General features: G+C 39.9%; 1 protein-coding gene across 1 annotated transcript in view; it reads right to left on the reverse strand.

Annotated features, from left to right (window-relative positions):
• The window catches only part of tmem235b (transmembrane protein 235b), a 45488-nt gene extending 29576 nt beyond the window's left edge, over positions 1-15912 (reverse strand). Inside the window, exon 1 of the mRNA XM_039739858.1 lies at positions 15657-15912. Coding sequence (XP_039595792.1) covers positions 15657-15834 — 178 coding nt within the window. The 5' untranslated portion in view covers positions 15835-15912. The remainder of the gene's footprint in view (positions 1-15656) is intronic.
• Between the last annotated feature and the right edge of the window lie 2551 nt (positions 15913-18463).

Consider the following 18463-nt stretch of genomic DNA (forward strand, 5'->3'; position numbering starts at 1 on the left):
GGGTGGGGACAGAGGGGTAGGTTGTAAGGGGGTTAGGGGTGGATTAGCAAGGTGGGGTTCTGTAATGGAAGGATTTTTCTCTGTAAAAAGCAAAGGTTAAATAAAGAGAGGAAGAGAATCAGGAGAGCAGATGGGCGTTGGTCGCTCCAGCGCAAAGCCAGCTGCAAAGACTAATGTTTTGGGAAAAACAGCCAAGAATGTTCGAAAGATACAGCCAAGGCTATGTAAGGAGTTGTTTTTCACTTCGAGAGGCTTTTTTCACATGTAAGCATATTACTGTGTCTTCTAGTACCGTGCACTTGCCTCAGTCAGGGCCAAGTAGAAGAAAAACAATACCGTGTCCCGTGGAAGGGTGTGTACTGAAACTGATCACTTCTGTATACACTGCTTGCACGTAGGCCGCTTTTGGGGCAAGGACAATCAATTAGTATATAAGGGAAGGTTCCGCCCTCAGTTTCTTTGGAAGCTCAACCGTGGGGAATGTGCACACCTGTTTGGTATTTGGGACCAGGCACGAGTTGATCCTCTGACGAGACTGACATGCGGGCTCCCTCAGTGTACTGGTCTAGGATGATAGCTTTGTTTCTTTTGATATACTGTAAGCATAAGTTTGTTTTTATTACTGTAAGCATAAGTTTGTTCTTATTACTGTAAGCATATATTTCTGTTTCTATAATCTATCGCTACTGCATTATATGTATTTAAATGTTATAATTGAATAAGTAAATTTTATTGAAGTATCGGAACTCTTCTCTCTGATTTTTGCCCACTTACTCTAAAGAACCCCTTGAATCATTTTCCCAAATCAAAACAGGTTCGGAAAGTATTGGTCATGAAGTCTTTTTTTTAATTATTTAGGTTTTCCTCTTTATAAGCCTACATACGAGGGGGGACCCAAAAATAACCAGAATTTTGTTGTTGTTGTTGTTGTTGTTAGGTTGGTACTTGTAGTACGTGGTTGGGCCGCTAAGGCGATCTAGTTACACTCCTCACAAGTCAGTCTGCCAAGTGCCATCAGTCTGGAAGGTTGTGCTTGTGTTCAGTGAATTTTGTAAAAGTAGTTTTGTGCAAGCGTCGTTTTTTTACGATGGCCGATTATCGTGAGCAACGCGCGGCAGTGAAATTTTGTTTTCTTCTTGAAAAAAGTGTTGCAGAAACTATTGTTATTGAAACGGTATGACAACCCTGAACCACCCACCCTACTCATCGGATTTAGCTCCGCGTGATTTCTTTTTGTTCCCTCGGATGAAAAAAGACTTGAAAGGAAGGCGTTTTGCTGACGTCGAAGAGGTAAAACAAGAAACGACCAGAGCATTAATGGGCATTACTTCAGACGAATTTAAAAATGTTTCGAACAATGGAACAAACGGTTAGATAAGTGTATTTCCGCCAATGGAGAGTACTTTGAAGGAGACTCATTGTAGTTTGTACAGAAAATTAAATTAAACACGTTTTAAAAATATTTACGGTTATTTTGGAGTCCCCCCTCGTATGCTGAGTTCAAGTCCAAGCGTCAGTTATGGGTGTTTTCATTAGAGAGCCACAATTCAGCTAGCTCTCTGGCACTCTTAGTGTTGGCCTTTAATTTTACATTCAGTGTCCCAGTTAGCGTTTTCCTCTGATGACGACACCTGGCAGGTTGTCGAAAGCTTGGGAATAAAAAACTATTTTAAGATATGTGACTCATTTTCTCCTTTTGTTCATCTCGAACTACAAATATGTAAACCGTATCACAGACCTTCACTTTCATAGTATATATATTTTTTGCTTTTTCGATATTTATGTTTCAACACTATGTTTTGGGTTTGTATTTTTTATACATATTTTTGGGCTCTACATTAGAGTTACTTAATACAGTACAAACAAATTTAACTGAACTGAATTATACTGTAATGTATATTTCTTTCCAGACGTTTTATCAGTGTTAACTTTCAAAAGCACTATTTAATACCAGTTGACTAAGCATCTCTAAAAAAAAAAAAAATTAAGAACCAGAACTATTATACAACTATGAGGCATAGATTAATTAGAATATAATTAATAGTTTGGGTTTGAAATTGCTGTTCAGCAGAGAGATCAATGTTGGCCCCAGTGCAACTTGAGATTGACATTAATTATTCAGAGAAGTAACTGAATCAAAATCAATCATATTTGCAGATGTACAAAGGTGGCACAGCCAGCCAAATGTTCAGAACATTTGTTCTCTGACAGGAAAGAAATATTGGATAGATTCCAGATTCCTGTAACCTTATATTGAAATAAACAAAATGAGAGAATGAATGCAATCTTATGCAATCAAGTTTAAAATGCAGACTATAATACATAAAAAAAGAATTAATTTTAATCAGAAAAAAGATACATCACAATGGTGAAATGATTCAGCACATTAACAAGGATGTATCAGAAAGCTACTATACGAGGTGCGATCAAAAAATACGGTGAATGCTTTAAAAAAAGAAACGTTTATTGCAGTAAAAGATTTACAACTACTAGTCATCCTCATAATACTCTCCTCCAGTTCGAATGCACTTATCCCAACACGCCTGCCACTTTGCGAAGCAGTTCTGGAAGTTTTCTTTCGAGAGGGTCTTTAGTTGGGCTGTTATGGCTGCCTGGATGTCCTCAATGGATTGAAATCGTTTGCCTTTCATGGTCATTTTTCAATTTAGGGAACAGCCAGAAGTCACACGGTGCCAGATCCGGTGAACATGTTGTAGGCGGACACAGCGTAATGTTTTTATTCGACAGAAATTGTCGTACTAGAAGGGATGTGTGACAAGGAGCGTTGTCATGATGAAGAATGAAACCGTTCCAACCTTTTCCTCGGTTATTGATGTTGAAGGACTTCCCGATCTTTTCTCGTCTTCAACAGAGTCAGATCCATTACGAAATCGATCAAACCACTTGTAAACAAGTCTTAATTGTCGGTGCAGTGTCACCCTAAACGGATTTGAACATCTGATGGGTTTCTTGAGCTTTTTGCAATTTGAAACAAAATTTCATGTCAATGCATTGTTCGATATCCATTATTAACGACAGACTGGAAAAACACACTTGAACTCAACAGTGGCTCACCAACGACTGACACTATCACACAAGTTGAAACAAACTCGGCTCTAGGATGAACATGTCAGAACCGGCATTGAATTGCTCTTGGATGGTGCTCTGCATCAACATTCAACGTACTTTTTGATCCCACCTCGTATGTGGAATAATATTCCTGAAATCTGAGATGGTACCATGGTTCAGATGTTTCTGGTTAGACAACAATACCATGCTTTCTTTGTCCATTTTCTTCTTCACTATTTCTCACGGACATCCTACATGTTGCAGCAAAGCATAATCTGCATACATTATCTAATTATGGTTTAACATTACTGTATTTACTGAATACTATATGGTTGTTGCTTAAATTCTTTCTCCGGGCATTCCAGTTTTCCTCTCACATCCCTACAGATATCAGGCAGATCAGGTCAATTGTCAGTTCTAACCTGTGTGAGTGTGAATGTGTGTGTGTGCCTGAGTGGGGCCTTCGATTGACCGAGACCTTTTCTGGTGTTGTTTCCAGCCTTGCACTTAGAGCTACAAGGAAAGATTATAGCCCTCCGGCGGCTCTAACGTAGATTAATTGGGTTTGAGAATGAGAAATGGAAAGAGATGTCCAAAGGAAACAACATACCATTTCATGAATGGATGGTTATCGGTTTTAAACGGTAATGTACTTTTCTAACTTTAAAACAAATAAATCAAGATCTAGAATGTGGATTAAAGCCATGACCAGTATTTCACTGTTCCTATTTTTTTCCCTGCAGCCAGATACAACTTCACACTCCCACATTCATAACAGCAGGCAACAGGCAGCCAGCAGGCAGCCAGCACACAATTAAAAACCTAGGCTTTATTTCAGTTTTAAAGTAAGTGATGCAAAAAATTACATACAAAATCTGTTCAAAATTGTTCAAGGGAACCACATAAAAGAATATCATTGGCTAAAAGAAGACTTCACTGTATTTCCTTGGTTAATAATAGTACAAATTGCATCAAACATACTGCTTAAGATATCATTTACCATATATTTATATTGGATATGCTACAGTTACTTTTGACATACATACTGGACATCAAAAATGCAAGAATAATCGGCACAGCCTTCATTTCTTGATTTTTTAAAATTAAAAAATACAATTTATTTTGAACTTCAAACAGAACCTTATTCTACGGAAGCCGACAGAGGACATGCAATATCGTTATTTTTTTTAAAAATTGTCTCCTCGATATAACATACTCATTTTTTTCGAGATCTCAAGAAAACGAACTTTGTTTTCTCGAGATAATGGAATTATTTTATCAAGATGTCGAGAAAACGAAAAATTGTTTTCTTGAGATAACGGAATAATTTTATCGCGATCTCGAGAAAACGAAACTTAACCTTTGCTTCTGGTATCCGGCCTGCTTAGATTGCGACACCTATACAGCTGAAGCCTTGCTAACCGTCTTCTTAAATGGCGGACACCAACATTATTTTCAAAACTAAAGTATAAACATATTTCAGCCTGCGTCAGATCTTGATTGAACAAAAATGTGACGCACTGATCAATACAGTTCTGCTCTTCCACCATTTCAAACAGGACGTGGCTTCAACAAGTTAAACATTAAACGTTAGATACAATTAGTTCATAATTTCGAGAAAACAAGATCTTTTGTTTTATCGAGTTCTCGATAAAATTATTCCTTTATTTCAAGAAAACAAAACTTAATTTTCTCGAGATCTCGATACAATTAGTCTGTAATCGCGAGGAAACAATTTGAAAAAATAACGATATTGCAAGTCCTCTCTCAGCTTCCGTATTATTCAGTAGTTTGTCAATAAATATGCTTTGCAAGTTAACCTTATATTAATCATATACCTTTAGGAGTAAACTGATATTTAATAGCAGCCATACAACATGCACTTCAGAAGAGGTCATCCACCTGAAGCTAAACACTTGGATGGGAGGTCATCCAGCAAAAGCCTTGGGTTGCTGCTGGAAGAGGTACTGGTGAGGCTAGCATGGGGCACTTAACCTGTGGTCTGAATGAGGATCGCAATGCTCCTGTGCAGCGACGTGGACACCGTGCTGTAAAAATGTCGCTGTCCTTCAGTTGAGATGTAAAACTAAGGTCCTGACTCTCTGTGGTCATTAAAGATCTCTGGGCATCCTTCGTAAACAGCAAGGTGTACCCTGATGTCCTGGCCACCTAATGACCCCCTGTCTCTGACTGTCTCTCACTTCTGTGAGCGTACTGGTGTAAAAATGGCTGCTGTCACATTCTCTAGGAGGATGCTGGTTGAAGTGGGTCCCCACTCACTATGAAAAGTGCTTTGAATGTAGAGTAAAAAATGGTATATAAATGTAAAGAATTATTATTTTATTTCCTCTGAACTCTACATAAATTGGTGCAAATAAATGTAAAAATATGGCAAACCTGATGGCAGAGAACTGCAAAAAAAAACCATTCTATTCATCTGCATAGTTAACTATGTTTTGATAAATTATCTAATTACAACATGGAAGTGGTCTTGTTACTGCATTTTTATTACTCACTTTCTTCCAAATGTCAAGATAAAGTTGTACAGAGTCTAACCGCACCTACGCATCTCAGACACAGAAACACTTGGCCGTGCCTTCTAGGCCATTTTTGAATTACAGCTATGTTAATAATGAAAATGTAAAATTTAGTCTGAAAAACTATCCATCCATCCATCCATTATCCAACCTGCTATATCCTAATTACAGGGTCACAGGGGTGTGCTGGAACCAATCCCAGCCAACAAACACCGGGCAGGGTGCCAGCCCACCACAGGGTACACACACACACACACACTAGGGACAATTTAGGATCACCAATGAACCTAACCTGCATGTCTTTGGACTGTGGGAGGAAATCCACGCAGACACTGGGGGAAAACATGCAAACTCCACGCAGGGAGGACCCGGGAAGCGAACCCTGGTCTCCTAACTGCGAGGCAGCCACGCTACCCACTAACAGACTCCAAATAGTTTAAAATATTGCGGCACAACTTCAACATCCTTAAACAGCTTTACATTCACAACATGTCAAATGATGTTTAAACCACTGATGATGAAACTCATACATCTACAGTGATGTTTTGAAGACAAACATCTTGCAGTTCCAAAGGCATTGCTTAAGACTCTGGGTGAGAAATTAGGATTCGACTCTCTTCATCGTCAGCTGTTCACTTTTTCCATATTCTATCATTTAGATCACGGGTGGGCAAAGTCAATCCTGGAGGGCCGCAGTGGTTGCAGGTTTTTGTTCCAACCCAGTTGCTTAATTAAAAAACAATCCTTGTCAATAATTTAATTTCATGGCTTGCTAGTGCTTTAACTCTGCCATGTCAGCTCATTCTCATATCCTAGAATTTTTTTTCCTTTCTAAGGATATCATCCAAATGATTTGAAGTCTAAAACAGATGAGTTATTCTCAATGCTTCATTTTTTTCTCTTCACTTTCCTTCCAAGTATTTAATTAAGCCCAATAGTGTTACACAGATGTAAATGGAAACAGGCTAAATGGAGAAATGCTGGTCTTTTTTTTGTCAATAGCATCTTATTGCTAATAAGGAGCAATTAAAAACCATGACTACATCTCTTTAAGACTAAAATAAGCAATAAGGGTTCAAAATCTTAATGAGCGAGACAACAAAAATGAAGCAGAAGTGTTACTTGAGCAATAGGTGCTTCTTATTAAGCAACTGGATTGGAGCAAAAACCTGCAGTCACTGCGGCCCTCCAGGACTGAATCTGCCCACCCCCGATTTAGATCCAAGTTAAATATTTTCCAGTTGCAAGCTAAAGCTTTTTTATATATTACTTAAAATATCTCACTGTTTTGTTATTGCTTTTTCATGTTTTAGCTTGTGGATTTTACAGTGTATTAATTAATACATTCTATCATATGCAATCACTGCATTGTTTGACTCATCTTTTACTTTAGTGTAAATAGATCAGCAATGAGTATTGTGATTGATTTTTCTAACAATTACAAGCAATATATACAATAAAGATTAATTGACAAAATGTACTTTAAATGCAATGTGTGCACCATGAACCTTTAGGCTTAATCATCTAGTCAAGCGACTGAGTTATATACACTGTCGAGGATGCCAGGGGCGACGACCCAGCCGGGACGCCTTCAGGGACCGGAAGTGGGCGTGCACCCAACTGGGATCACGTGGGGGGCCACAGGTAAAGGGCTTGGAAGCCTAACCCTGTAGGGACCCGTGGTCACCACCAGGGGGCGCCCCAATGCCTTGGGGACCCTGGACCTCAGCACTTCCGCCACACCAGGAAGTGCTGGGGGGAAGAAGAAGAAGAGGGACACCCGGAGAGCTTCCGGGAGAACAGCCGGCATTTCCGCCACACTGGGGCGGGTCCAGGGGGGAATGCCGGGAAGCACCTGGAGCTCATCCGGGACCAGATAAAGAGGGCCGTCTCCCTTCATTTGAGGTTGGAGTCGGGTAGAAGCAGGACGAGGCAGGAACAGAGTGGAGGCGGCCCGAAGAAAGGCATTGTGTGTTGGCCAGGACTTTGGGGACATTTGGGGGTTTGTGTGGCACTTGAACTTGTGTAAATATGGTTATAAATAAACGTGTGGTGGTGGAAAACAACATGTCCGCCTGTCTGCGTCCGGGCCGGGTCCACAACACCTAGCAAATCTTTACTAAGAATAACTTAGCTGAACCTTAGGCTGTACATCACATATTGGAAGATAACCTTCTAAATGACAGAATGTTAAATCATTCTTTGTGCTAAATGTTCACTCTCCTCGTCCACCTTTGCAATGGGTGTCAATCTAGACAGTACCCTCTCTTTTCCTTCCCATATAAGTAACATTTCTTGGGCTGCCTTCTTCCATCTCTGACACATTTCTAGACTTCGTCCTGTTCTTACACACCACAGTACTGAAGTATTGGTTAATGCCCGAGTCACCTCACGTATAGATTACTGTAATGCTATTCTATCTGGCATCCCACCAAAACATATCCATCGCTTACAACTTATTCAAAGTTCTGCTGCCAGGATAATAACCTGCTGTTATAAATCCACTGAACATATTACACCAATTCTCTCTCAACTTCACTGGCTCCCTGTTCACTACAGAATACGATACACAATCCCGCTCTGAACATTTAAAGCTCTCCACAGCCTCACTGATCTCCTCCAGACTGGCACTCCTCTCGCTCACTCAGATCCTCATCTGCAGCTCGACTTCCTGTACCACACGTCAGACTCGGTGCTCTGGGAGCTCGAGCGTCTCTCGTAGTGCTCCTCAACTCTCATCCCTCTCATATCCGTCAGCTAGACTCGAAAACACACTTTAAAACTACCCTCAAAACATCTCTGTTCAAACTGGCATACCAACTATGAATTTAAAGCAACTGCCTGTTACCTTTGTATGCTTGCTACTACTACCTCTGTACCTTATTGCTTTTTGATTTTATCGTTCTCTTTGTTTTTATTTTATTAATGTTTTTTAATTTCATTGTAATGAGACGTTAGGAAGAAAGAAAGAAAGAAAGAAAGAAAGAAAGAAAGAAAGACACCCACCACACGACAAACCAACTCAGGATCTCAGATGAGTGACACCTCAGCACCACACTAGTTCAGATGGAATGGGACAGTGTGAGTTTCTTTTATGGTGGCTGGAGGTGTTAAGAAAGCCACCTATTAAATAAAACGTATTATTATTAATATCTGGTTTATCATTTGAATAGCATAAAAGAGAAAATTAGAAAAAGGGCCAAATTATGTTACTCTTACAACTTGAAAGCTTATGTACAAAGCATTCACCAGTCAGGCATTGTCTGCAACGTCTTTCACAATCATATTTAAAGCAAAAATTTTAATAAGCTGTATTGATGAATAAACCTTCTTAATTTATTAAGCAGTCAGAATTTACTAACTGAAGGAGGTGGCCACTTTATGTGCAGTTTACACGACAAGCACATTCTTCTTTATAAAGCAAACTATTAATTCTTATTGAGAGACTTCCTTCATTAGATTTAAGAGTGCCTTGCAGTGGACTATTATCCAGGATGCGGTTCTCTTTTGAAATATGTTACAAAGTACTGTTCACTTGTGATGGATCTGCCAATGAAACACACTTTCAAAAAAAATAAAATGATACCTTTTTAAATAGGTTTCACGGCTCATTTAGATTTTGAGAGGATAACAATTAAAGTGCTAATTTAATTAATCCCCGGGAAGTATCAAAGTTGTCTAATGAAAAACTATAAATGCAAGAACATTACGTGAATTCATTCAAGATGCTACCTTAAATAGCATTGTAATTTGTTAACTGTGTTTCTGCATGTTTTTCGCCTCTCTTAGATCATTTTGAGTTATCTTTATTTTTAAATTACTATTCATTTGGAATGAGTACAATACAGTATTTTCATATATCTGCACAATGCACTTTATTTATTCATAATGTGCACCGCACCAAGTTATTGCTCAAAACACAGCAAGTGGACGGCAAACTGTAAGCTGTGCCTGGGGCTCAAGATCTGGCCCAATGTAAAATTCATTGTTTGCTTAAGGTGAAATATGTTTTCTAAACTTTTATTAAGTCACTGTTTGTACTCTGTTACAGTATATACATTTGGCTGCATATGCTGATGTCTTCTGCTATGGATCACCATTGTTTTTTCCTGATAAATGCTAATTTTATTTCCCCTTTATATTAATTTTATTGCAATCCATACAAAGCAATCAAGTTTTTACAAAAAGAAAAATTAAGTTAAGAACAGATCGATCCCCACCCCTGAGAGAGAGCGCAAGCCAAACGGCGTGAAATTTAAGGCTTGTAAACATACCTAAATTAATAAATTCTCTGTGCTTTGTGAGCTTATTTTAAAATATTACTGATTAGATCCTGCCATGTTTTGAAAAAAGTCTGTACAGATCCTCTGAGTATTTGATTTTTTCCAATCTCAAATAGTATAACACATCGGTTTCCCACTGACTTAAAAGAGGAGAGTTTGGGTTCTTCCAGTTTAGCAGAATGAGTCTGCGTGCCAAAAGTGTAGTGAATGCAATCACAATTTGGTTGTCTTTCTCCACTTTAAACCCATCTGGAAGAACCCCAAACACAGCTGTGGGTTAGGAGGGATTGTGAGTCCAAGGCTGTCTGAAAGGTGATTCAAAATGTTGGTCCAGAATGATGTTAATTTGGTGCAGGCCCAGAACATGTGACCCAGTGAGACTGGGACTTGGTTGCAGCGTTCGCAGGTTGCATCATGCCCTGGTAACATTTTGGAGAGTTTTAGACGAGACAGATGTGCTCGATATATAATTTTGAGTTGTATAATTGTATGCTTTGCGCATATGGAGCTCGAGTGAATTCTCTGCATTGCTGCTTTCCTCTCCTTTTCTGATATATTAATTGAGAGATCTTTTTCCCAGTGTCCACTAAATTCTTTTTTGCTTTTTAAAAAGAGCTTCTTTGTGATTGCGCCCATTGAGAAAGGCACTATACAAAATAAAGACTGACTAATCAAACCTTTATTCACACACGATGAGTTAAACAGTCACGGTTACGAAAATAATTTTTTTCTCACCAAATAATTATCCTTTTTTTAAATTTACATTTCTATATTATGAGCATGTAAATGGGAACATCTAATAAAAATGGTGAAGGAAAATCATAACCAGAATAAGAATTATAATAATACATAATAAGATGTAAGATGGCTAAAACTACATATGCATAATTTTGAAAAACAGAACAATTGTTATCTTTTTATTATCCATTTTTCATGTTTACCCAGAATGGCCTGTTGCCTTCCAAATCTTTTTCTTCCACTTTCAACAGTCCATCTGCAATCACGTCTTTCTTTTTCAGCCTACTGCTGGGCCTCATCCGCTCCCCCTCCATCTTCTACCTTTAAATCCACATGTCGAAACACCTCAGCCTTTCCCAATAGAATCTGTAGGGCATATGCTGAGATTACACTCATCAGTCATTTATATAGTATAAAGACCTGAAAATTGACACCAACTGATGAACATACGCAAGCCTGGTCTGCAATAGACATAAAATCTTGCTATACTTCTTTATATGCCCTGCTTTGTGCCCCAGTATCCATCCATCCATTATCCAACCCGCTATATCCCAATTACAGGGTCACAGGGGTCTGCTGGAGCCAATCCCAGCCAATACAGGGCGCAAGGCAGGAAACAAACCCCGGGCAGGGTGCCAGCCCACCGCAGTGTGCCCCAGTAAATAATTTTTTTTTTTCAATATACAGTACTAATATATAAATCCATCATCTTAACAACTACAACAAGCTCATTAAATCTATTCACCTTCACCACTTTGCCTGCCCATTGCTCAGACACCTGTACACCAACTCCAGCATTGTCATCACAGCACCCCTGCCAGAAAAACTTGGAATTTCAACTACTCCTGCCGAGCATCCTCGCAGCCTTTAAACTCCATCTTGCTCCTGTATGTCCTCATTAATTTGGCTGATTTTCCCTTCAAATTCCAAATATTCCAAGTCTTTATCCTTATGCACTCTCCTTCACACCTCTTGCATCTCCCTTACCACCAAACCAGTCTCTCCACAGTGCCTCGGGCACACTGACAAAATTACACCTACGGCGCCTACGAGTAGAAAGGCAACATCCAGTAATTATTCTCTCAAACAGTGTGCTTTGCCTTCTTTTACTAATTCTTGTCAATATCATGACATAGTAATAACAACCAATTATATTGCACGCAAAAAGTAAAAGATAATAACCTAACATTATTTTAAATATCCAACACAAGTGCCATTATCCACCCTGCTATATCCTAAGTACGGGGTCACAGGGGTCTGCTGGAGCCAATCCCAGCCAACACAGGGCGCAAGGCAGGAAACAAACCCCGGGCAGGGCGCCAGCCCACCGCAGAAGTGCTATTATATATTTTTTTTTTTTTTTTATATACACCATGTGGCTACTTTATTAGCTATGTGCTGCCCCTCCCATATACTGTGACTAGCTGCCCTGTTATTGGTATTATTACATGCCGACAATACTTTTTAAAACAGCTGGTCATCTACATTCAGTCAGTCATCGTCCAACCTGCTATATCCTAACACAGGGTCACGGGGGTCTGCTGGAGCCAATCCCAGCCAAAAATGGCTGCTGTCACATTCTCTAGGAGGATGCTGGTTGAAGTGGGTCCCCTCACTGAGGATCCTCCTCACTGAGGATCGCAATGCTCCTGTGCAGCGACGTGGACACCGTGCTGTAAAAATGTCGCTGTCCTTCAGTTGAGATGTAAAACTAAGGTCCTGACTCTCTGTGGTCATTAAAGATCTCTGGGCATCCTTCGTAAACAGCAAGGTGTACCCTGATGTCCTGGCCACCTAATGACCCCCTGTCTCTGACTGTCTCTCTCTCTCTCTCTCTAACCACTTCTGTGAGCGTACTGGTGTAAAAATGGCTGCTGTCACATTCTCTAGGAGGATGCTGGTTGAAGTGGGTCCCCACTCACTATGAAAAGTGCTTTGAATGTAGAGTAAAAAATGGTATATAAATGTAAAGAATTATTATTTTATTTTCTCTGAACTCTACATAAATTGGTGCAAATAAATGTAAAAATATGGCAAACCTGATGGCAGAGAACTGCAAAAAAAAAAAAACATTCTATTCATCTGCATAGTTAATTATGTTTTGATAAATTATCTAATTACAAAATGGAAGTGGTCTTGTTACTGCATTTTTATTACTCACTTTCTTCCAAATGTCAAGATAAAGTTGTACAGAGTCTAACCGCACCTACGCATCTCAGACACAGAAACACTTGGCTGTGCCTTCTAGGCCATTTTTGAATTACAGCTATGTTAACAGTGAAAATTTAAAATTTAGTCTGAAAAACTATCCATCCATTATCCAACCTGCTATATCCTAACTACAGGGTCACAGGAGCCAACACAGGAACAAATCCCAGGCAGGGTGCCAGCCCACCGCAGGGCACACACGGGACAATTTAGGATCGCCAATGCACCTAACCTGCCTGTCTTTGGACTGTGGGAGGAAACCCACGCAGACACGTGGAGAACGTGCAAACTCCACGCGGGGAGGACCTGGGAAGCGAACCCGGGTCTCCTAACTGCGAGGCAGCAGCGCTACAACTGCGCCACCATGCCACACTGCATACATTCAGTTGAGAGAAACACAGTGCTAGACTGGAGATTTAACTAACCTTGAACACTGCACTGTGCGCTGGTGTGACTGGACCAAGAACAGAAAACCCAGCTAAATTTGAAATACACAACGGTGTCAAGGCTGCATCTAAAATAGGCCGCCCATCTATCCACTTCCAAACCTGCTGAATCTCATTCAGTTTTGAGAAGAGTTGGAGCCAGTGCTGAGAGCACCGGGTGCCAGACAGGAGCCAGCTCTGGGCACTACAAGAACAGGCCGCTGCTGCCACCGCCGCCACCACAAAAATAAAAAAACATGATCAATAGTGGCCCACATAGGAATTAAGCAGCTGATAATAAGGTGACAGAGTTAGACAGAATCACACAGAATGCAGTATGTCAGATGACAGCAGAGTATAACAATGGTTCAAAGGAGTCTTGTCAGAACACATCCTTGACTCCTTTTGATTGATGGGAATACCAGGAAATAAGAAAAAAACAATTAAGTCCATAAGTCCATCCTGCTGGCTGCCAATAATGAAGGTTTGTGGTTGCGCTGTAATGATGTGGGGTGTTGTTTTCATGAAACACATTGGGTCTCTTGACATAGATAGAGCAACACTTTAATGACACGAGATATTTGAAAATTGTTGCCACTTAAGGTTTATCTCTTAATGTCAGAGAATGAGCTTTTTCAGCAGGATAATACTCAAAGCCAAAAGGCTTAGAAAAGTCTGGAGTCGTTCCAGTAACATGACAATAAATTCCGCTTAATGCAGTGGTCTCCCAAGTCACTTTGTCACAATCTAATCAATCAGGTATTGACTGGAACAGTATGAGGTCGAACTAGAGATCTACTACCAGCTCATTAGCAATGGATATAAAACACAATATATTCAATATAGAACAGCATCCCATAACTTTGACATCTTACTGAATTTAGGCTGCACTAAATGACCGGTGGAGTACCAATTAGCTAATAGTCTGCAGAATGAAACCAGAATGCCAAACGAAAATTGCTCAAACACAGGAAGAACATGCAAATTATACAGAGGCAGCAGCAGTGCAAAAGCAAGAATCCAAGCTGCTTCCAGTAAATGCAATGCAGAAATAAAAGAATGTACAAGTAAGAAGGATGCCTTTGAAAAATGCTGTGTTGTAAAGACTTTAAAAATCAGAAATAATCAAAAACAGGACAAGGCTACAAGAAGAACATGCTGAAATACTTGGAGAGAGCAGTCAAATGATTTACTTAAAGATGACCAAGAGAAAGGGGCATGTCAAAATGGATACGTACATTAAAAGGCAAAAGGATAAGAATGATAAACAGAAAGAAGAGATAAACACAGTACTGTACATAAAATACAGCTTTGGGTGTGACAAGAGAAAGAATCGAGCAATAACTGGAGCTATCAGTACTTAAATATGGTATCTTTGCATGATTGCATGTACAACTGTTTAAATGTGGAATATGAATAAACTCATCTTTTCACGTCGAAGACTTTAACTCAAGTTATATCCTTACTAGCATTAAGATGAATTCTGTACACACTAATAAAACATCTGTCCCTTTATTTTCAAACTTCATGAATCTGTCTAATGGACCCGAGAGCTGACAGCATCAGCCACAAGGAAAGACCCAACCATGGATGAAATGCCACGGCATTCTAGGGCACATTTATGCACACTCGCCCATCCAAGGCCAGTTTAGAGCGGACTATTAATCAAATATGAGCCTATTTGAGATGTGGGAGGAAAACCCATGGGGACAAGAGGAGAATGTGCAAACTTTATATAAAACAGCGCCTTGGCCGTGTTTCAAAAACCAGGACCCTGGATGTGTGAAGCCACAATGTTAAGCAACATGAAAAAAAAAAATATGAACTTCAAATAAGCGTATTATGTATATAGTATGTTCCTGTCACAGACAAAGAGAATGTGGGGAAAATTTGTATTCTAAAGAAATGAAATGTCCTCAAGTAGGACCTTTTGACATGTTTGTATTATTCATCAATTTTTATATAATGGTATGTCAGCTTAAAATTTATAGCTGAGCTTAGTTTTCAAGGAATGCACTGCTCCGACTACAAATATAGCTGTGTATTGTCAAGAGGCAACAGTGCATTCCTGAAAAATCTAAATAGCCATTCACTGTAATATTGCTTTAAATAATACTAAATACATAATGCACATTAAAATCGGCAGGTATTTGTTCTTTAAATTTCCCTAATTAAGCCCGGGTGGCTACCGGAGTGGACGGGACGCCCGCCCAACATACGTTTTGCCCGACAGATTTGAACAACATAAGGAAGCAGCTAATATGTTAATATGTGAATATGAAGTGTACGTTTGAAATACTGCAATTTTAATTGTTCTCAACTTCTAGTTATACACGGCTACTCTGGCAAAGTCTTATTTTGGTGGTCCTTCCTCGCGCCTCGGCGTGCACACATACCTTCACAATTGTTCCAGAGTCCGGAATGAGAGTCCAGTTCACCCGAATCGGTAATGTTTGGCTTGTTCACTTGAATTATGTACCAGTATTCGCTCCAGATAGCGGTGGCAAGGAAACTGAAGCTGCCGATGCCGCTTAATCCGGCAAGCAGCACCACCACACCCAAGCGACCTTTCATCTCCGCGAGCCCGGCGGACCGCAGCCCCAAAAGAGAACCAACAAACGGTGGAGACCCGCGCGAATGACAGTCTCTCTGACTCAAGCGCGCTGCTTTCTTCACTGAGGAGGAGGAGACGGGAAAAGGGGCGGAGCCTGAGCCGCTGGACAGCGCAGCAGGTGCCTCTACCCTCTAGAGGAGAGCGGCACGTGGAACTCGGAGCCAGGGGACCACTGGAGCTGCAGTGCGGTCAAGTTCACGAATTCCCAGTGCATCTGGATTTAAAAAAAAAAAAAAAGTGCTTGGAGAAATGATCCATACGTTATTGGAGCCTCTAGTTACTTCAGGTACGCGGAAAGTAAAACGCATTCAGCTTCGTCGCAATTTATTTTTCATTTTTATTCTGCTACAGTACTAACTAATTTTGTTGGCCAGTGTTTTGAAGAAAACAGCGTAACATCCACATGAAAAGAGAATTTTACAAATGTTACTTTAAATTAACGCAGTCATTCTGTATTTCTTCTCGATTCCAGTAAAGCTGCGCGAAAAGGGAGGGTCTGTCTTGGGGAGCATTACGTACCAAGTAGGCACTATAACTGGGGAAGCGTTAATCTCCTGTAAAACATTCTCACTTACTGTATATATCCGAGCAATTTACTGTCACTGTTTAACTTTATTGACACATTGGGGAATTTTGCTCCAGTAGGTGCATGAATTCAGATTAAATACATTTGTTTCTTAGAAGAGGCACGGTTGGGTAGTTCAGCTCATAACAAAAATGCATCATGAATAGAAAGGAGTACTCAAAGCAAGTCTCTCTGAGACAAGATTATTGAATTGCATTAATTAGGAGAGACGCAGGACACGATTCTAAAGGCACTAAGAATCATCATAGGCGGAGTGGTGGCTCTGAGGCTAGGGGTCTGCACTGGCAATCGGAAGGCTGCCGGCTCGAATCCCGTAAATGCCAAAGAGGACTCTGCTCTGTTGGGCCCTTGAGTAGTGAGAAAAGCGCTATATAGATGCAAAGAATTATTATTATTATCTAAAGTCCAGTATTAATTAACAGCGACAATAAAACACAACTGTGAATTCTTGTAAAGGGAGCATCATGAAAAAGGAGTATCCATTCAACAAGGGCACTACTGAAGAAAGCTGCTGATGAAAACTGTAAAGTATTATTATTATTATTTATCTAAGGTGACTTACAAAGCAAATTAAAATACATATAAAAATGATTGGAAAACAAGATTAAAAAAAACTGAGCAAGAGGGAGTAATACTCTGTAATTACACCAGCAACTAGAAAAAGACAAAAAAAAAAATCAGTATCCTAAATTCTTTTTCAGTAAAACAGCAGTTATCCTTTAGTAGAGGCACTAAGCAGTTCCAAAATAAGTCATGAAATTATACCTTTTCAAAAGACCCTGAAACATGAGCAAAATTGGGTGCAGTTCGAATTGACAAAGTGAGATCATTCCACAGCTTTGGAGCAAGAATTGAGAAGCATTGTACTATCTTGGCATATCTGGCCAGAGGAGGGACGGCCAGCAGGCAGACAGAGGCAGAATGGAGACTTCTTGAAGGGGTTTATGGGGAAACCAAAGACTGGAGATACTGAGGAGCAGAACTATTAATAGAACCTTCTGTCAAAACAGGAGGTCTGAACTGGATCCTTGCAGCAGGAGAAAGCCAGTGAAGAGACTGTAGCAGAGGAGCAGTAGAAGTGAAACGAGGCAGAGAGAACACCATCTGGAGGAGCAGGATAAAAGTCTGACAGCGGTTGAAGGAAGCCCCACCAGGAAAAAGTTATAATAGTCTAGCTGAGAAACAACCAGTGTCTGATCAAGTCATTTCATGGTATTAATTAGCAAAGAAGGGTCAAATCCTATGAATATTATGAAAAAAGAAACAACAGGATTGGGTCATCGCAGAAATATATTCAATGAATGAAAGAGGTGTCCGAACTCGCAACAAGATTCCTGACCGTAACTGATGGTGAAAGGGTGACATCTTCAAGAGCAAAGGCAATGCTTAATGACAAACCTGAGGAAATGGGGAATTAGAAGGCAAGTACAGGATATTTGACTCTGATATGCAGATTTACATGGCTGAGATTTCTTTCCATGTCAGTAGAATTCAACAAAGCAAAGGCATGCAGAATAGGTTAAATGAAGACTCTCTATATATAATCCATTACAAATAAGTGTATGTTTATGTCCCGATATGGATAGGTGTTGTTTTCTACAGTTAGTTCTTGCCTCGCATCTGATACTAATGTGATGGAGGCTGGATACCCATGATCCTATGGTTGAAAAATTGTGTTTGGAGAAATGGGTATATAGCTGAGATGAAATAAACTATGTATGCAACACTTGCCCGAGTGCTTGAGGCATCTGTGATTTATCAAAGACTGACAACATAAAAGGTATTTTTGAGGAAAGCTTACGTCAGACTGAGACAACAAGAAAGCATGCCGATGATTCTGGGACAAAATGAAAGAAAATTGCATGGTTTCACGAAAACAAAATTGACTTTTTGGGCCTCAACAATAAAAGCTGTGTTTGGCACAAATACAATGCACTATGAGAAGCGCTTTGACTATAAAACATGGTGGTGGTTCTGTCAATCTATAAAATGTCACCACCTAG

This window comes from Polypterus senegalus, chromosome 17 (genome assembly GCF_016835505.1).
Source record: "Polypterus senegalus isolate Bchr_013 chromosome 17, ASM1683550v1, whole genome shotgun sequence".
NCBI classification, from domain to species: Eukaryota; Metazoa; Chordata; class Cladistia; order Polypteriformes; family Polypteridae; genus Polypterus; species Polypterus senegalus.